Raw genomic sequence first — 21,795 nt, 5'->3', positions numbered from 1 at the left:
GGGGTTATGCTCTCTCCTCCTGTCCAGCAAAGCCCTACTTCCTTCAAAATTGAGAGGGCTCATTTCTGAGCACTGAACTCAGATTTATCATAATGATCACAGGAGAGCATTACAGACCAAATAAACTGCAGATTGCATGCTAACAATGAAGCAATTTATTAACAAAATTATGTCTAAAATAGCGTTCCAGGTCCTAAAGTTTGCTTTAAAAATAGTTGTATTGCTAAAGCAGAATAATTATGTGAGAGCTGGTACTTAAATTGCATCCTCTGGATTTTTGTGCAACCTTCAGGGCTAGTAATGACTGGACTCTAATAACTAATTTTCCAGCAAGCCAGGTAAATAAGCCAGGTTAATTAAACGAAAGGAAAAAGAAACAGGCTGTACACAGCACACAGAAATTGCTAATTTAAACTGCTTTGTTCTTATGGGCACTTCTCTTAAGGATAAGACTTCACTCTCTTGAGTAACATGTACATTACTGTTACTTTTATTCCATAACAGATTTTGTGGGAGGCAGAACTTGTATTTTTTAATCTTATGTAATACATACATGAATGTTGAGTGAGCCATATTTAAATACTGTGAAGACTTCAAGAGAAAAGTCAGAAAATATGGAAGTGATATTTTGTCATGCAGCTGTGTCTGTTCTTTCTCCACAAAGTCATAAAGTGAGGATTCAGAGCCAGATGTTTGAACTTTCAATTGTCATTGCTTTCAGTTGAGGTTCCCAGGGTAATCGCATGGCAGCAGTGACTTATCATTGTCAAACACAGCTTTGAGTCAGCTGAAGATTGTTGGTATATATATTCCATAAGTTCAAGATATGAGATTTATGGTTTTCTGCTTGTAAAGAGTAGTTGGAGAATTATCTTTGGCAGGGTGATATTTTTTTTTATGTAAGATCACCAAGTGAGGCCAAATTCACAGCTTACAATGCTGAGAGACAAAGTTAAAATCCCAGTTTTGCATTGGTCATTATATCCACAGCACAAAAGACTGGGCAGCCTTCTTGTTCTGCTTCAGGCCCCTCCCTTGTGGAATCTGCCATGCATTCTGTACCACACGTTCTGCCACACATGGCATCCTCTTGTAGACACACAAATGACTGTATCATCTGTTTAATGTGACATGTTCACCCACTATTTAGCACAGTGGGGTTATCAACAGAACGGAGGCTGTCAGATCAGCTGTAATATAAATTTATCACCTTTGCACAGCTAGGTGCAGCATACTTTACAAAGTCAGGATTTGTAATCAAAAAAGAGCTTGTCCTCAGAAGACAACAGATGAGAAAACCCATAAACCAAACCTGCAAAGGGATCTGCAGATTAAAGACTAAGCTACAAATTGAGATTTTGTTTTCCAATAATTATGAGTCAAATGCTCTCTAGGTTTGAAGTCCTTGTTTCTCATAGCACAGAGAAGAAAACTGAGGGCACCACACAAATTTTTGCTCTCAACCTCAGGAATTTTCTGCATGAGTTCAATACAGGCTCTACTAAAGAACAAGTGCTCCAGCATGGTGCGTGCACAGGAGCAAGGGGCTTTGTCTCTTAATGAAGCTCCAGGCTTTTACATCTGGGGTATAGAGACATCATTCTGCATAGTTTTGAAATTCAAATCTATAATACACATATGCAAAAGTGCTTTCTGTCTCCATTTCTCTTTGCATTGATGGAAAGACAAGAAACTGACATTCCTATACAGAATACAGTGCCTTTGCAAATGTTGTATAGTTAAGGGTTGCCTACTCTACTCATTTCTTACATAGCTTAATAACATGTTTTGGGGACAGTGGAGAAATTCCAATGAACATCAATTATTGCCTAGTGTTGAATTTCCAATTCTGTGCCATTTCACCTGTCAGAAAATTAAATGATCCTTGTAATTTTCTTGTTATTGCATGATCTTTATGAGAAAAAATACAAGGCTACTTAATGCAGAGTAAATACAGTGCTCATAGAGAAATCTGTGTCCTTTAAGAGATGAAAAGAAGGAGGCTGATGGTAATTTTCTTTGTTCTTTCTACTTGTTTGCTATCCTGCTCCTTTGTCCGTTGATTTCAACTTTCAGATAAAAGCATTTAGTTGTTCATTTTCCTGTGTTAGTTTTGGATTATCTGACTTATGTCCATTTTGTTTCCTGCCCTTATACCTCACACCACAGCTTAGCTCCCACGTTCTTAACTCCTTGGAGACTGGGTAAGGCATTCTGCAGTCTTGTCTAGAGACTACTTGCTGGCAGGACATGTTGCAGTGCAGCAATTCTGGGGCAGTAGGGAGGCAGCTGTGCTGTGCTTTGCCATGCCAATAGGGCAAGTGCCAGGCAAGGTTAGCCACAGCCCTGTGATCACTGGGAAGACCCAGAGCTGGGGCAAGCTGAGGTGAAGCCATGAAGGTGAGTTAGGCTGATGGAATACATGGCCACATCCTGAGCTGGCTGCAAGGATGGAGTAGCAAAGCAATTCAGTTTCCAGAGCTGACTGTCAGCATGACACTGCTGGTGGTTTTGGACAGGCTTTCCAGTAAGCCATCTTAGGAAGCAGAGGTGGCATCATTTGGAGTGTCCAAGGGCAAAAGCAGATAGAGTGGCACTGGTCTCTCATCTGCTGCCTCATTTGTTTGGCGTCTTGTTTGGGTGGTTCACTGAAAATATCATCTGAGCGCTAAGTAAAAATCAAAAGGACAATTCAGATCTTAGGAACTTTAGGAATGACAAAATGTTATTTCTCCATGGAAAATCAAGAGTGCAGCCTGCTCTGCACATTCCAAGAGCAGTTTTGGTTGTTGTCTCTAAAAAAGAAAATGCTAGCTATCGTTTAAATGTAGGGCAGCAAGGATGGTTGGAGGTAAGGAATAGTTTTTCTGTGATGAAATGCTTATTTTTCTGGTCTGACAAAAGTCATCTGGATAAAGATGTGATGAGGTTTTCTAAAAATCATAAGGGAAACGGAAAAAAGTAGTAGGAATTTATCCATTTTTATTATGTGGGAACTGTAGAGAGCCGTACTATAAGGTAGTACATATAAAGCAAAAGGAGGAAGTTCACATGCTGCAAATTAAAATTATGGAACTCAGTGCTTAAGGCAATTGTAGAGACCAAAAGTATTCAGGGTTCTCAAAGTGACTAGACACATTAATGGAGAATTCCCAAGAGGGAGGAAGGGGATCTGATTGCATCCTCTATCAAAGAATGTTCCTAAATGACAGTGTGCAGATAAGGATGAAATTCAGACATGTTTAACCCTTTTCTCATGGCATCTGTTACTGACTTGTGCCAGAGATGGGGTACTGAGAGATGGATTTTGTGTTAGGTTCAGTACATTTGTTAATCTATAGTACTTACAGCCAGCTCCAGCTTCTCCCAAACCAAAGATACCTTTTCTTTCCCAGAAGAGGGATGAGAAGGAAGAGGAAGGAGGAAGAAGCAGGGTTGAATGACTACTACCTTTTGTGCATTGTGGAGCTTAGTGCTGCAACTCTGTCATGAGTGTGTGTGTTATGTCCAGCCAGTATTGTGGGGGTCTAATTCAACACAGTCGTTTTTTGCTCTTGCTGACCTGTCAAAGATTATTTTCCCATCTTTTTCTATCAGACAGTAATGCTAAGAACAACGGCTCTACAATATTGTCAAGCCTATTATTTTGTAGCCAATACAGATGGATTTCTGAGACCTAACTTGGAAGGTAGCTTTTCAACTATTTGGATGGAGGATTGGATAGCTGAGGGAAAAAATGCAGGCAATTACTTCTAACACTGGGTTTCTTCTTTATCTAATCTGCAATTTTCTGAAATACTGCTATGTCTTTTATCAAGAAATAGTGGGTAGCTGGCTTGGAAAATCTGAGATAAGGAGTCTCTGAGGCAGGAGTAATTGGTTGTGGTAGATTGGGACAAATTAGTAGGCTGCTCGGCAGAATTGTTTACTGTACTGTGTACATGCCACTTATTTCAGCCACTTCAGTCGTGTTTTGCTTTCTCTCTATTTATTTATCTATTTAATATTGAGATAATCAATGACATTAGCTTACTTTCCTACATGAGACTGTCCTGAAGAACAAAGACACAAAGAATTAGCCTGAAACATAAAAATGTCGCATGTCCTCTTAGATTATGCACAGTCTGTCTTTGAATGTTAGCGTTAACCTTCAGTTCAGTAGGATCTGTAGATACAAGTCTGAAAAAAATGCAAACTGACACTGTGGTGTATTTTTTCATTGCAAATATTTATGTTTGTCTTCTGATGATATTTTCCAGGTATAGTAAGAAGTTAGGAAACTATTACTAGAGTTGCTGGAGTTTCAGTTGATTAAGCACCTGTCATCTGAATCAGTTTTATATCAGAACTGCTCTAATTCACTGACCATTGCACAAAAAAATGTCATTGTACCTTTCAGATATTTGCCACCTTGATTTGTTATCTTCCCAGTGAAGGTGGATATAGTCCTAATGATCTGAAGTGTGCTGTGCTCCCAAAACCCACTTTCCATCAAAATCCCAAAGTAACAAAAAATAAAAATAAAACTAGATAATGCTCCACAACCTTCAAAGGAGAACTATAAATACGTAGCTAGAAAGGGAAAAAGACAGAGAGAGAAACGACATGTGCAAAGAATTTGTTGCAGCAAAGTTTACTTTGCATTCAAGTCCAGAGACTGCTTGATGGCAGCCATGTGTTTGACTCTCTTATAATGACTGCAAGAAGTGTGAGCAGAATTAAAACATCGAAATGGGTGAAAAAACCATGAATGTAGCACTCATCACTATTACATCCATGCAACCCCCGCAATGGGCTGTTGAATAAATGTAGCATGAACATGTCACAAGTTAGGCATGGCATACTTCTTGATAAAACCAGGAAAGCAGGGGAAAACTCTCTAAATGGGAAGTTACAGGTATCTGTGGAAACTGAGATAGGAAAATGATCAGTGACAGCAACCTATAGCCAAACATCAAAAATCCTGCTTTTCTCTTTTTTTCTCCTCCTCCCGTTTCCCTCAATAGACATCCATCAAACTGCAATAGGATTTCTGCTGGCCAGTTTGTGTCTTGGAAATTGACAAGAGAAGGGAGAATCACTTTGCCCGGAATCCTTGCTAAATTACATGAAAACAGGATTTGTGCTGCATGTAAACTGTGTAAATCCAGTCAGCTTTTAAGTAGAAACCAATTTTGTGGTGTGTAAGTATCATTGATTTGTTAATCTGACAGTTTTTTTAAACAAGCTGATGTGGATTAGCCAGTTCTGATTGTATGTCTCTTACAAGTCGTTTGAGTGCTGGATAGCTTGGGGAGTAAAGCACTAAAAATTAACCTTTGAGTCCCCTGCCTATAAATAAATTATTGATCCTTAAGAAAGAATCAGATAATCTCATTAGATATAGTTTTCTGTAGTGTGGGTCTAAATCCTGCCATACAGAATCATTTATCATAATTGACAATCTTTTTCCTGAAGCAGACAGGAGCTAAGCTACAATAGAAAGCAAATCCTGCAGGAATTGGTATAGAAGAACAGTATGAAGAATTTCCAACCAATTTGATGCTTAAGGGATGTTTTGTTTCCCCTCCAAGTATTTCTAAGGGCTTTTAGCTTTTATGTATGCTTTTATAGCTGTATATCCAATAATTCTCAGTCAGGAAAAAAGTGTCTCTGAAATGTCATGCATGATGGTATTCTGGAGCCAGACAGAAGTACATGGAGTGAATTTTTGATCCATGACATAACAGACACAAATGGAAAATACATAGCAAGCAGTGTAATATTGAAAGGCAGAAAGGGATACAGAGTTCAGTACTTGACATATAAATGACTGCTTAGAAGTACTTTACAGAAAAAAATAGTTAATGTGGTGTCAAAAGGTAAATGTACAGGCTATGAGACCTAATGTTGTTATTTTTTACAACTGCAGCTCAGTGATCTCCTGAAATGAAGCAAAGTCAAGTGAGCATTTTAATGGCATAAGGGGGAAAAAAAGCTGAACCTTATCATTAGTTTCAATAATTTGACTTTCCATTTTGTAAAAGAAAAGAAGAAACAAAGGACACTCATGTCTGAGCTCTGATTCTCTGTTGCTGGGCAAAGAGGAGCTGTACATGTGGGAAGCAGAAGGGGGGGTTCCTGGGGAGACAGCAGTTCTTACTTACTTGGCTTCTCAACCTGATTAAAGGTTAGCATCAAGTTCAGAGACACTGCAATCTCGATTTCTAGTGTCTGTCAGTTCAGAATCCCACTAGTATAAATTTTCTAAAAAAATATTTTTTTTTGTGAATGGAAATGATTGATGCAGCAATACCTATTACCAGATGAAAAAGGAAAAAACACATTCACACCCCCACAACCCTCTGCAGTTGGACTGTGTACCCTGTGGGGTTTCATGTATGCAGTAATCAAGGTTGGAGATTTGGTCCTACACCTATCTGTCTGTTCTGTCTTCAGGCTCACATCTTAGAAACCCCACACTGTTAAAGGAATACAGAAAAATAAGTGTAGATGAGGGAAATAATGGGCATGGTCTAGATATGGAAAGTAATTCAAATATCAGAAGAAATAGCATTGTATAGAGTGTCTGATTTAATGAAGATATATCGGACTTGTGCTAATGGAATTATTTTTAGGTTAAAAAAGTTTAAAGACCAATTAATTATAAGGCATAGCATATTTCTGTGTAAAGTGGTAAAGATTAAGGATAGATTCTGTTGCTCTGGATTAACTCAGAAGTTATTTGTGGTCATGTAAGTAAAAAACAGAGGGAGAATCCTGTAGTGTGGTGTGGCAGCTGTTCTGTACCAAATTGCTGGCGTAATCTCATGAAATTGCTTGCACTAATTCACTTCAGTGTAGTGATGAGTCTGATGGCATAATGCTGAGCTGCGGGGGTTCTCTCCTGCCCTGCACATAGTAGAGCACATCCATTTCCCACTGTGTTCCTGGTCCACTGCAGACACTGAGCTTTAGGTGAATTGTGACAGCCTTGGAATTTTATCACTACAGAGCAAGCACAGCCTCCTCTGACTCATTGGAAGGGCCTGTGGCCTGTCCACCTGGCAAGGGCTGTTTTCTCTTTTATGGACAAGGGAAAAAAATTAATCAATTCTTATATCAGTATGATGGCTAAGCAGACAGAAGTTTAAAAAATATTTTGCAGAAACACATGGGTTTTTAAAAATGGATATTCCTCTGCCAGGTAGAAATCATTTGGTATTTCTTCACTGGTACTAATGTACTAGTTTTATCCCTTGTGATTAAAGTGTTTATCCCTGCTGATTAAGAAAACCCACACCGGGGTGGACTTCATCTGTACATTAAAAATGATAGGGAATTTTTTTTTGTTTTCTCAGGGTTTTTTTTGTAATGTGGCAGAAAGAGTGTTTCTTTTATTTCATAGGCAAATATGAAATTGTGCACCAATAAAACGGATAGACCATCTCATTGACAGATCCAAAGAAAAGCATTCTTTATGAGAAAACACTGTATTGCTAATAAAGTGATCCCAACAGCCAAGTTTGTGCTGCTTAATTTGTTTCCTCGGAGTAATATTATAATTCTGACATACTGAAAAATTGCCTCACAGAGACTCATATTGCATTTGTTGCCGAGTGCCTCTTTGATATAACATTTGTTATTGTAGTGCTTGGGGTGTCTTCAGAGGAGTAATATTCTAAATGAACCTGGCTGTATCATCCCTTTAATGTGGAGTAGAATTTTGCATTACATTTTCAGCTTATTTCAAATGTGTTTTGCCAGCTATTCATCATGAGCGATCTGTTCAAGCACAGGGCCAGTATATCAATATAAAATCAGAAAAATCCTTAACACTTTCTCTTTGGGGAATCTCTCAGGTCGTTTCAATTCTTTTCTGTTAGATAAACAGAGAGTATGATCTCGTGTATTTATGCCTGCCTGTCAGGTTTTTTACAGTAGAAACACGAATCACTGTTTGTAATGCAGGATTAGCCTGTCTCACACAATGTTATTAGATTTAGACCTGCCTAGTGACTTAATTACTTTTTCTTCTGTATTTAACTTTAGGTTTCATCCCACACCAGCTTTTGCACTACCAGGAACGCTCTGCTTCTTATGTTAGAGCAAATATTGAAGAACATATTTATTATTTGTCTGGATTTGCACAGACAAAAAAATGAGAGCAGTATGTAGTCCCCCCTCAGTGGACTTCTGTATTCTGAGCTGCCAGAGAAATGTGAAAAGATTGCACTATGATGTCCTATCAGACCTCAAGACTGGAAGGACAGTTTGTATTGAATGCAGGCATTTTCCATAATTATGTTGCCTGCAGAGTTGCCACCTGCCCTATTTGATCTGATTACGGTGAAATGCAAAACTGTCCTCATTTCATAAGTGGAACTTTTCCATGTTCCCTCACAGAGAACAGCAAGATATGCACACATATTGCTGCTGCAGAGGAAGAAAAATATTACAATTAGGTATCAATTAAGATTCGAACTCCTTCACAAGAGTGCAGGTCACTTTTAGACAATTGCTTCTTTCTTAAGAGCTCTAGAAATAATTTTCTGTCTTAAAATCTCCATGAAAAAGAGAAAATCATAGCCATTCATCCAGATATGTCTTTACTATTCTGAGAGACGTTATATATTCTGTGGCTTTTTAAAATTCTCTTTTGGTTGGATGGGCTTATTGTCCATGAACATTTATTTTTAGAGTAGCCTGGGCTTGCCTTGTAGTCTGAGTCATTTATGTAGCAATTTAAATATTTGTCTAAGCTCTCAGTGAAAGGCTTATGTTGAAGATTTATAAATGCTTCATAGATTAAAGAAATAGCATTTTTTATATACTGTTTATACAGAGTGATGTCATATCCTGGGGAAAAAAAGAAATGCAAAATTCAAAAGAAAAGCATTACTGTTTCTGGGTCAGTGGATATTGTTTGCCATTGTCCTTTCTCCAATGGTAATTTTGTGCATGCTTATGCATGTGTAAGAGAGTGAGACCTGCATGTGTGCATCTTGGTTTTTCTGCAGTTTTTTTTGTTTTTTTTTTTTTTAGTTTGGCATATTGATTTTCCTGTACTCTGGACAGAAAATAACCTAAGTTATAATAAGTATTTTAATATCCTTAAACAGTTGTTTTGAAATTAAAAAGATGGAAAGCTGTGTTTGTTCTCTGGCACCTGGCCACATCTTTCTTGATGTTGCAGTGGCTTTATTCTACATTACATAGTCAGGGTAATAACCTCCCTTGGTAAATACAAATGAGATAGAAATTTATTGCAATATAAAACAGGGGTTTTGTCTATAACTTCCAAAATTATAGGAGAAAATTTTCCTTAATTCAACTTCTAAAAGGAAAAAGAATAAATATTTACTTTCCAAATCTGATTCTCAGTATTTGGGCTTCACAATACTGTTTACCATGACCAATATATTTCTGTTATTGAGCCATCAGCTGGAAAACGTCTGCATGAACTTCAGTTTAATTTCAGCTTAGCCACCTTTTAGCAACTCTATATTATACTTGCTTAGTTCTGGATTCAGGAATTGGAATCTTTTAAGGATTTGCCCTTCAGTAACTACCAAATGAAAATCTTCTATAGTTATTTTGGCCTTGTGTTGACTTTTATTCAGGGATAGTTGGATTTTCCCTGAGAAGACAATCTCCTCTCTCATAAAGTCTCCACCACATGCTGAAAGCTCCTGACCTCTCACTTCCCTTCTCAAAGGTACTGATCATCATCAAAGGCCAATGCCAGCATGAAGGTGGGAATTGGAGAGAACAGTTTTCTTTAGAGATTTCAACTACTTTTTGAATAAAAGATGAGCTTTCATGAATTGAGCTGATAGAGCTAAAAACCTAGCAAACTGAGAGTGAAGAACTCCTTTCAGGCCAGATCCCTGCAATGAGATTTTCACTTCGATGGTTGATATGGTAGAAGGTGTGAGTCTTCCAAAAGAAGTTTAAAATAGTGCTCTTGTATATCAACTGAAAAAAAAAAAAAAAAAACCTGGTTATGGTAGGATCTCTAGACTTGTCCTCTTTGATGTAAAGAAACTGTAGAAATTACTTCTGTTAATTAAGACCATTAAAAATATGGTGTTCTGTAAAATTTAATTTGGCAATAATCAAATCTTCCCAGTTGCATGGGAAGAAGGGAATTTCCTTTGTATTTTTGCTTCTGGAGCTTCTGTATGTGAGCAGTAAAGGTCATAGCTCAATTTCTCATTACAGATAGACAGCATGGAATTTGTTGTGTTGCGTGAGTTTGGTATTCACTGACTTTACTGAGAATTGTGTGGGTGAATTTACACCTATAATTTAAACTGGAATATTGAGCAAGCAGATGGCACAGACTATTCATCAAATATGTTTGCACTACTGCATGGTTGCCCTGAAGTCTCAGTCTCTTGGGCAATACTGAATATTATTTCTTAGAAAATTTTCCCCCTCTGAAAGACTCTTTCAACAGTTTGTTACATAGCAGCACAGAATATACAAAAAACTGCCAGAAATAACAAGCAGTGGCTTGCTGGCATTGCAGAACTCAAAGCAGTTCAGGGTTTGAATGCTGATGCGACTAAACATCACTTGTTCAACTGTGGTTTAAATGTTGTTTTAAATATGCAAAAAGGAAGCAAGGAAGTAGGTTCTAAACTGAAATGGCAGGTCAATATTCCTGCTGATATTCTTTGTGGTAAAGATTAAAAGAAAGACCTTAGCAGAAAATGGCTAATGTGGTTCATTACTTCTAGTCATTTGGCTTTAAAGCATCATTAAAAAAAGCAGTGAATAACAGCATAGTGAAAGCCAGAGTTGTGTGCAATGTGAGAAAGCCAGACCAGCAGAATTTGCTACAATTGCTTTAAGTGATCCTTTCCTAACTCCGTTGCAGTCCATTTGCAGAATTCTTTCGCAAATACTTCATGAGAGATAAAAAATGTGCTCTGTGTCTTTGGAGAGTTTTGAGTTTCAGAGCACACAAAGATGTAATCTGTTCAGCTGGGCAACTAGCATCTAACATCTCTAGTGACTGGTTAGGACAGGACAGGTATTTTGTCCTGACAAACCAGCTTTCATGAAACTTTCTTGACTAGTATCTTCAGCAGCCTTTTTGATAGCAAAATAATGTATAGGTCTTTTTACTGACTTCAGCTGTCAGAAGTCAATTTTAAAAAAAAGCAAATTAGCATGATACTGTTTGATGAGGTCATTAATGAAGAGAAAATGATGCTTCAATTCTGATTTTTTTTTTAAGAGAATAGGTTTCTTGCAGATTGACCTTTGAAAAAGTAGCAATTAAATATGTGCTTTACTGGCACACAGTCTTCTTAACAAAATATTGCATTTTCTGTACACAGTCAATTTGTTTGTCGTTACAGATATCTGTAAGCACCACTGGCTTAATTGTTGCTGTGATAGTTTGCTTGACCTGCTCCACCATTTGTAGTTTTAGAGAGATATTTAAAGACAGAGGAAAGATCTTCACCAAGTTGACCTCTGGGTACAGAAACCACACGCAAGTGTTGGTTGTCATCTTCTCTGGTTCAGCATTGCCCCAAGTGCAGAGCTGAGCTTTGCAGTCTAAATACATGCCTGCTGACTTTGAAAAGACAGAATTCAATACTTCTTACTTTTGAAATAAGCTTTTAAAATTTTTTTTCCCAAACTGATCAATAATATTGAAGCACTCTAATATGTCTTGTTTTGGGCATATATTTGTATACCTACTCATCTAGATTATTGTGCAGAAAAATATCATATGCAAACTGGTGATTACTAAAATGGCATAAGTACAAGAAAATAATGCAATTTTTTAGTTTATTTGATTTGGTTTTGCTGGATAGGTAGTTTTTTACACCAATTGTAAATTGGCCAATACAAGAAATTTAGGTACTAAAGGGCTGTTCCCCAATTGCCAAACATACGGCTGACTGGTTTAATGAGAGGGTTTTGAGTCTGACATGATTTTATGATTAATGATGGTTAGTAATAATTGATGCTCCAGATGAAGCTGTGTGCTCCTGTGAATCCTCTGCATTTTCAGGTTTACAGATGAAAGGCATGGGACTTGAGATGACAAGTTATTCACAGGACTGTTTTATACCTTTCTTTTTTTAAAAATTAAATCTTTTTATACAAAGGAAGATTCAAATGTAAATATAAGTGTACATATACAAATTAATGAAGTGCTAAGGTTGTCTACATTAGGAAATTATATGGACAGCAAGAAAAAAATCTCAATAATTTACCAAAGTATTGCTCATGAGTGTTGTAAAAAAATAGTGAAAATGGCTATAGTAATACCTGTCTGTAGGATCTGTGAGAAAATACTTCAACATCTTTTCACGGTGAACAAGCAGTATTCCAAATATAGCCTTATATGCTTATATTCTATAAATTACCTACTTGATATTCTTTATAATATGTTTTTCTCCTTTCAGTAAAATATTTATGCATTCCAGACACTCCCCTTAGTTTTGTCTTTGTTCACATTCACAGAACATCATAAATGAGTAAAGGTCACCTGTAACATCTAAACATTTAATTAACACAAGCTCAGTGAAGTCACTTCATACTTTGAAATCACTCTCAGTTCCCACTGTCACCAGCTCAGGATTGCTTTTCACTGGAAGAGATGCAGACAGCAAAAGATGTGGGGGTTTACAACAATGTTCTGGTTAGTCGAACAATTTAGAGGAGAAATTGGGAAATTTACACCACTTTCCCAGTGACATAACAAATTAATGCGCACTAGCTATAGGATTTCAAACATGTTAAGTTTTGTGTGAAAGTCTGGTGTGACTCCAGCTTTCTTGCTGCCCTGTTTCCACTCCCATTGTTATTATCCTCAGTGCAGGGCTGTGCTCTTCCTGCCATTGCTGCTAACTCAACAGTGCTGTCTGTGCTGTGCTGAGTAACCTGCACTCACGCCAGGAGTCCCAGTCACTGTCCCACTGTAGCTGAGGCTGGCTGTGCTCTGGATGCACACCTGCTATAAGAAGCACCTCTGAGCTGCAGGATTCCCTATTCACCTTTCCTTGCTGTGCATGCATGGCAGGCCAGCTTGCACTTGCCTACATACATATATATATATATACACACACATATATATTAGAGTGCTGCACTGCCAGAATTTTTAGGATTATGTTTTTGAATACAGAACATTTTTTATACCTATATTAAGTCATGAAAAAAAGAAGTCAACATATCCGTTAATTTTTAAGCATGAATTGGTTACTCCCAAGTCTTTAAAACATTTTCCAGTGGTGAGCTTGGTCTAGCAATTAGCACTGTGAAAAGATATCCTTTGAAGGACACTGATAGATATTCGTGCATGGTTATGTTCAGAGCCCACAAAAGGGATGTACTTTTCAGAATTAACAAGTGTTGATGAAGATATAAATTCTAAGTGAGAGAAATGGAAGTTGCACTGTGCTCATAATGTAAAGGCTAAGCTTGCACGGAGCTAAATGTGAGGGGGAAATTTACATGCTCCAGTGTTAAGCATATGTAGAGATGGTTGGAATTGCAGCTGTTGAGTGAAATTCAAATATTCTAACTTTAAAAATCTAAGTTATTTGTGTAAATCTTGCCAAGTTGCCTTGATCTCCTCACTTAATGGAAATAAGGGGATATTTTTTTTTGTGCCTGTCTTGGATGGTGAAAGCATGTATTCCTTCTATCAACTATAAAGGAAGCATGCAAGGAATATATTAGACTCATATAGCCAACATTTTGATGCTTAAATGCATTGAAATGAATCTCACAGAACAATACTGTTTGGGGAAAGATGAAATTTAAAATGCAAAGCATGAAATAATGCTGCAAATATATGGGAGAAGATGTAACACACAACCCTGCAGTGGAGATACACATGCTTGTAACCGTGGTCAGTGAAGACATTTTGTGATTTTCTTTGATTCTCTGAGTGATCCAGCTCGGGCACCTCCATCCGGGTGCTGGTAGGCAGGACAGGAGCACTGAGCTCTGAGCATTGCCTTTTTATGCAACACTAAAGGCTTGGCTTAATTTTTCCTTTGCCTTCTCTCAGAAGAACATAAGTCATACAGAGGGATAATTTTAAAGGAAAAAAAAAAAAACACACAAAAAAACCCAGAAGCTAATTCTGTCTGAGAAAAAATATGTGAAGATTTGGGTAATTAAATTGGTAGATGTTTGAATCATAGTTTAATTACAAGTGTAGTTGAAAATGTGTGTTCAGACCAATTGAAATCAGGGTATTTATGATGTGAGGAGACATCAAGCCATCCTTCCTAAATCTTGCTTCTTTATTCTTCTCTTTGAGATACATGTACTTATATGAAGAGATTAAAAATATGTTCGTGAAGAGAATACTACAATGTAAATTTCAGGTTTGCAGTAACACATTTCTGTAACTTTAAATGGACCTTTCATTCGTAAGTGCAGCATTTGGAGTTAAATTATAAAGCAATATGGGAGTCAAGTAACAACAAAATTATTCAAACAAGTAAACTGGTGTATGATGGAATGCGTTGAAACAAATAAAATGCTTAAATTTAATTTAAGTAATAAAACTTTAAATAGAAGCAAAGAAATTACTTGTGACTTTATAAAGCTGCTGGTCCTTTGAACTGGGCATCATCCCTTCATTATTTTCCTGCTTAGATTTAGGCTTATTCCTAAAACATCAAATTAGTTTTAAGCATCTGGTTGCTCTAAGGTCAATGGAAGTATGAGAGGATAAAAACCGGTATAAAAGTATTAAATATTTGCAGCCGTTTTTCTTTCTTATATCTTGCTCTGCCTTCATAGCAAGAACGTGTAACAGTCACTGTAGCAGAGAATATATAAACACAAGTTTGAATGCGAGCTGAAAGAGGCAACAAATAAACAATTTAGCTGCCATTTTATTGGTCTGCGGGTGTCCTCAATCCTGAGTTTTGGCTTCTGACTAAAGCCAATTGTTCATGCGTTTTCACTGTTTCCTTTCAAAGATCTTATGTGTAATTATTATCGATTATTTTTTTAATATTCCTGTTGTTTGATTTATGTCTGTGGACGTTTCATGAGGCTTGTACTTTTCAAGCAATAATTGGGAAGAGGGAAATGAAAAGTTTTGGTAATTGTTGAGACCATTCATTGTAAGGGGTTCTGTAGGACAGAGGGCATAAAAGCTAATCCTCAAAGCATTCTATACAAAATAGCAGAAATCTGTAAAGCACAGTTTATTTATGTCATTTGGCATGTGCTAGTTTCACATTAGAGACTTAGAAAACACACTTTTCTATAAATGTTTGGCGTGTACAGTTTGCCAGTGAACCCATCAGGTGCTGTGCTTAACTACTAAAAATTCTCAGGTTTCCATGTATGTTTTTGTATACATTAATATGTTGGTGGGTATATGGAGGAATTTGAGATGGCAAATAGTTCTTAATGTTTTTCAACAGAGAGGGTTTTTTTAAGTCTCTTTGTGTTTTATTTATGGAATGGTTATTTGTCATAACCTTTGTCTTTAGTCAATGTGCAGGAATTTAACATAATCCAAGACTTTTTCAAAACTCATAGATAGTTGGTAAAAATAGGTTACAGTGTTAGAGTATGTTTTACAAAGGTCCACTCACAGAAAAGACGAAATTAAAAATAGAAATAGGAAACATCTGAAATATGCCCAGAAATATTAAAAAAAAAAAAAAAAAAAAAAAAAAAAAAAAAAAAAGAAGAAGAAAAGGAAGATTTCTTCTTTTTCCTGAATTTTTTTCCTTCTGAAATGTGCCAATCTGAGATGGCTTCTTAAAGACAGCAGGCTGTTAAGATGTGTCAGTATAACTCAATATTGTATGCATTTGACATTTCTGAACTCATTGCTGGAAAGAATCATGCCAACAGTGACATAGGTTTTAAGCTCACTCTCTTTGCTAGTAATGTCAGGATCTGTTGTACAATCAGCTAAGCAAGATCCAGTGAAAATCTGAAAACTAGGTTGGGCAAGTCTGAAGAACAGACTGTACAAAATACTGCATTTGAAAGAGGATGCAGCAGTGGTGACTAGTAACACTTAAACATGCGTGTTTTTCATAGAATTATAGAATAATTTGAGTTGAAAGGGACGTTTAAAGGTCATCTGGTCCAGCCTCTCTGCAATAAGCAGCAACACCTTCAACAAGGTCAGGTTTCTCAGAGCCCTGGCCAGCCCGACCTTGAATAGGGCAACCCATTCCAGTGTTTCAGCACCCTCACCACACTTATTTCTTAGATCTAATCTAAATCAACCCTCCTGCAGTTTAAAACCATTACCCCTTGTCCTTTCACTAGATAGTGAATATTTGTCCTCATCCTTCTTATAAGTCCCCACCAAGTTCTGGAAGGCTGCTATAATGTCTCCCCTGAGCCTTCTGTTTTCCAGGCTGAGCAATCACAATTCTCTCGTGTTTCCTAATAGGGCAGGTGCTCCAGGCCTTTGGTCTTGGTGACCTTGCTCTGGACCCACTCCAACACGTCCACATTTTTCTGATGTTCTGGGGACCCCAGAGCTGGAGGCAGCATGGCAGGTGGGGTCTGAGCAGAGCAGAGGGGCAGGCTCCCCTCCCTCCTGCTGCCCACAGGGCTCTGGATGCAGCCCAGGATACCTTTGGTTTCTGGGCTTCAAGTGCTCCATGCCAGCCTCTCACCCCCAGCACTCCCAAGTTCTTCTTGGCAGGACTGCTCTTAATCCATTCATCCCCAGCTTGTATGGAAGAAAGGGAGGATGCAGGTAAGGACTTCATAAAGGGGAGATTATATAATTTATGTGTGAGTGCAGAATAGGATGGATTTCTGGGGGTAAAAAAAGGTACTCAGGAAATATGATTTCAAGGAGAATGGAGAAAAAAGTTCTTGCTAGGGAAGGAAAAGGAAACCTTCCAACTTTAAGGACTTTAGTGAATGATAACTTGGAAAGGATAAGAGGGAAGAAAGAAATACTTGATTGAAGTAGAAGCTGTAAGGACTCCAAAAAGCAGAATGCAGTTTAGTTGGTGTTCTAAAGCTAACATCTGTCAAAGATTAACAGGCAGCATTACATGAAATCATAATTATCCTCTACACTTAGAAATTCCTATGGCAGTATGCAATCAATGCAGATATTTTCAGGGAAAATCATGTGCAGGAAAATGTATTGCTAATTATGTAAGAACTTGAGGCTAAGAAAGAGGAACCATGTTTTATACAATCAGATTTGATTTGAAACACAAAGACAACAGTTCTGGACTAGAACTCAGAGCTCAGGTCAAGAAGTTGGTGAGACAGAGTTGGATGGAGATGTAAATCCCAGTGAGAATACAAGAAAGTGCTGTGTAGCAGTGATTCTGTAGTAGGAGTAGCAAGGACAATTAAGTGCATTGAGGAAGAGAAAGAATAAACAGCATGGAAAAAATGAGAACGGAAATTTAAAAGTGATACACAGGTTGTGATTATAGAAGTTGAGGAGAATAAAATCTGATTAAGAAATAATCATTTAGTACTAAAACACACATTCAAATATGTGAATACCCTTGTGCATGAGGAAGAGTTGGGTGAAAAGAAGCCTGCAATAATATCATAGGTTTCATTAAATGGGAAGAAATACTAATATTTAGTAAGAGGCAATTCATTAATAGGCAATTCTTACTATGTGCTTAAACGTGGACCCACTTCAAGCCTTGTCTTACCTTTGTAAGGGTTTGCTGATGAAGTTATGTAGATGGTGCATTCTTCACCTGTTCCTCCTCGGAATGAAGATAAAACGTTTACCAGTAAAAGGTTGACTTGAGGAACATTTAAATCAGTTCCCTAAGTGGAAAACTTATGTGAATACAAGACTTGTACTAGTGTAATTGTGTCTATTGTTCATTTTTTGCCTTTTTAGCTATGTTACTTTCAAGTGTAGTTCTTTTCTTCTGCATCCCTAAGACAACTATGCCACAGGAAGTGTGAGTGTAGGCCATGTCTCATTGACCTTGAGTAAAACCATGGTACTAGTGGAGATTTCCTGATAGTTACAACCAGATTCATTTGTATTCTTTTAATGGCAGTGAAATTAAGAGTGAAAGGTAACTATTTGTAGTAGCATCAGCAGAAAAACAGGTTGATAAATACTATGGTTCCTCCCATTTTCTGAGGGGAGGTATGCTCTTAATTTCTTTTAAAAAATTTTCTCTGCTAACAAAGAAATGCTTCAATTTATGGTAAAAATAGTAAAGCCCAGACAGCTTTCGCAGTCTGCACTTTCATCCCTTTTCATCAGGAATTAGTCTAGTAGTATACAAAAGTCATTTACAAAAGCAGTGTACAGCAGCCTTGGATTTCATTGCTGGGAAGATGATCACAGTCTGAGCAGGTCACTGAAGTGCATGGCAGTTAGCAAGACATGTTCTTTCTTACTGGCTGGTACAGATGTGAAAGTTTGTAGTGATTGAAAATTAATCTCGTTGCAAAATTCTGGTGAATGACTCCTCTGCCTTGGTTCTTGGTTTGTGTGTTAACACCAGCAGGTAACAGCCATATATATGTGAAATGGGTTCTATTTGTGACAGCCAAAATTAAAGCAATCTGTGGGGCCTATTAAATCCTTCAGGGAATCAGGAAAAGCATGTAGAAATTAATCCAAACCTGTTGTGTGAATCAGAATTCAGCTTTGGGCAGCTCCAACGTTTTGATGTGAGATCGTCTTTTAACAGGCTTTTTGGCTTATACTGAGGGTTGGCGGTATCTGGCAGACAGTGCTGCCCTTTTCATCTTGCTTTTGTTTGCAGTCCTTTGGGGAAAGGGCTAAAATATTCGGAATATAACCTTTCTAAGTGTTCTTGGTAGCATGCTCAGAAATGTGGAAGGATTATTTGATAGATGGTTTTCAGTATTCTGGTGCCTGCAGAGCCATGGCTAATCTTTCTAATCTTCTTTATCTAAGGTAATCTGTATATTCTATCATCTCTGCATCTATGTGTCTTATGCTGAAACTGCACTGACAGGAAGCTCTAAAATGCCTATTTTTGTTTCTTTCCAACAGCTGGCTGTCCAGATTCCTTGATTAAAGAACTTCATCACTTCAGGATTCTGGGAGAAGAACAGGTGAGTTAGCATCTCAAAGGCAGCGTCTTAATGTCATGAAAGATAGACGCTAATGAGACAGTTTCATCTCTCTCCAGGGAAACAGAGTGTATCTCATGACCCCCAAAGACCTAAAATGTGGAGAAAAAACCACACAGGAGTTATATGTGAGAGCTGGGTTTTTTCCCATTCTATCTGTCAGCCTTGACAGGTTATTAATTGGTACATCTGCTACCTGCCACAGTTTTTCGGCTTTTGACTACAGCAGTAAACAGACTCTCTAAAGCAGCAGACAGACAAACAATCTGACTAGGGGATTGGTACTTACAGCTACTCATGATATTATCCATCCTTTTGTGTGTCCTTTTTTCTCTTTTAAAAGAGTGTTTCTCATAATTATAGCTGTGCTTTGCACTCAGAAAATTTCTGTAGAGGGACCTTAGGAAAGCATAAGTGAAGTATGCTTTACAACGCTCACAAGAATGTCAGTTATTATGTTGTCAGTAATGAAATTAACATACAGAGGTATTGAGTAATGGCCTTAAATTTTGAGACACAACTTGAATTTTCAAACGCTCAATGTTTCTGAAATTCAAGTTGTCTTTTTCTCTGAAGTATCCCTCCGAAGGCAGTGGTTACAAAGCTGACTGCATGACAGAGAGCTACAGGTGCTAAGGACCAAGGGGCTGAAAGCCCAGCATTAGTGTACATGACAATATCCACATCTTTTCATGAACCTGGCACCAAGGGACTTGCACAAGGTTGTATGAGGGCTGTGACAGAGGTAGGAGCAACTCCTGAGTTGTTAATTCAAAGTCTTGTTTCATCATTTTTAAATCAGATTGTATTGTCAAGAACACCCTGTTGCTTGTCCTTTCCCTGTCACACTCCCTTTTTTATTGCAATTATGGCTGCTGTTACAATTTCTAGACTTCCAATTTTCCTCCACCAGCTACGCCCTTCAGTTGTTAAAGTCACAAGTCATGTTTCTCAGGGACTCAGCTTTTCCTGAGCAAGAGATACCGGAAGCAGGAATCTGATGAGATTGAGGATTTAGGAAGAGGAAATAAAAGAAATTACGACCAGGTTTGATGGGGTCAAGAGACCGATTAGAGCTGCCTGACAAATGGAGGGCAGAGTGAGATGAAGCTTGGGTAGAATGAAGAGATGGGGTTGGTTCATGGGAGGGGTTGGGAGCAGAAACCAGAATGACAAGGATACAGGTCTGACAAGGAGCATGGACCAAGGGCTGGAAGAGAATGACCAAATACAGAATCTTGCTGAGGAGACTGGTAAATAAAGGAAGATCTGCATTTAAGCTGTGTGAAGAGGTGAAGCTTATCAGTCTAGGAAGAGTGGGACAAAAGAAGAAATTTGAAGGAAAAGTAAAGAACAGCTAAACCAAAAGACTGTTGCATATGAGAGAGAGGACTGAACCAGACAGACTTGACAGCTCCCCTGGAAAAGCCCTAGAATGGAATTGTGGACCTTAGCCTGACTAAATAACACTGACAGAGCAATATTTAACTTATGGACTTTCTTTGCAAATTGTGAACATTGTCATGAGGCTTGAATTATTCCATTAGCCCATACAAGTATAAGGATTGTTGCAAATATATTCTGTCCCTATAAAAGCATTGTTATCGTGAGTCTACTGAAGACCACAGTAGCTTTTGTTTCAAGTTAGCACACACTTTGATAGTCAGGAAATAAACTGGTGCAAAACCAAGGCATAAAAGAAATTAAAATACATCTAAATGAAGAAAGAAAGGAATTAGAGGCAAAGTCCTTATTCATGTGACTATCTTTTTATTTCTTATATTTATATTGTTAGATATTTGCTTTTTAAAAATATCTAAAATATTTCTTTTTCCGTTATCATGCCTACTAGATAGAAAAAATTAATAATTAATTATAACACTGTTTTATTCAAATTCCTTACAATTTCAAAATTATAAACCATCATATATGTTCTTCCACTCCAAGCAATAGCCAAATAAAAATAGGGACATGTTCCTGCTTCATATGCAATCTTGATTTATTTTTAAAGTGCTTATGTATTTAAAGCCAGATTATAAAAGCAGAATGGACTATTGTGATAATCTGTTCTGATCTACTTTAGAATACACATTACATGACTTTTTGGGATTAATTCTTGTTTAAACTGCAGTATATTGCCTAGAAAAGCATCTATTCTTTGTTTACAAATCATTTGCAGACTTTAGATCCTATTATACCTCTCAGTAGTGAAAGACAAAATATTTCAAGCCTCTTGCCTTTCCACCACTCCACCAGCACCAGCATGTTTCCCATGTTGCATATCTCCCATTCCTCAGAGTTCAAGCAAAATAACCCTGGTTTTCCTCTTTGTTCACTGAGCATTTGTTTCTGGTAAATATAAATATAAATATAAATATAAATATAAATATAAATATAAATATAAATATAAATATAAATATAAATATAAATATAAATATACTGACCATATAAATGCTCATATAAATGTAAATACTTAGCATATGTAAGGTTTTTTGATGTCATCAGGAAAGAAAGGCTTTGAGTATCTTTCAGGATCAAACCTCTTGATACAGATGTTTCTGCTTGTTTATCTGAAATATCTTTAGATAAATGTAAGCATTAATGAAAAACTAATGTTGAGAAATAGGAGTGTGAAGAGTTGATTAATATTTTCTTAAAGGAGTTGTTTAATAATAAGACTCTTGTTCAAATAATCAAACTTCTTGGTAGTCTCCTGGACATGTAAAATTTCCATGTCTT

General features: G+C 37.3%; 1 protein-coding gene across 1 annotated transcript in view; it reads left to right on the top strand.

Annotated features, from left to right (window-relative positions):
- The window catches only part of PRKN (parkin RBR E3 ubiquitin protein ligase), a 671,877-nt gene that overhangs the window by 532,009 nt on the left and 118,073 nt on the right, over positions 1–21,795 (top strand). The window contains exon 8 of the mRNA XM_014875951.2: positions 18,977–19,038. Within this exon, the coding sequence (XP_014731437.2) occupies positions 18,977–19,038 (62 nt within the window). The remainder of the gene's footprint in view (positions 1–18,976; positions 19,039–21,795) is intronic.

Source organism: Sturnus vulgaris, chromosome 3, assembly GCF_052056855.1.
Source record: "Sturnus vulgaris isolate bStuVul1 chromosome 3, bStuVul1.hap1, whole genome shotgun sequence".
In the NCBI taxonomy this organism is placed as follows: Eukaryota; Metazoa; Chordata; class Aves; order Passeriformes; family Sturnidae; genus Sturnus; species Sturnus vulgaris.
The sequence above is the reverse complement of the archived record's forward strand: the minus strand, read 5'-3'. Positions and strand labels throughout refer to the sequence as shown.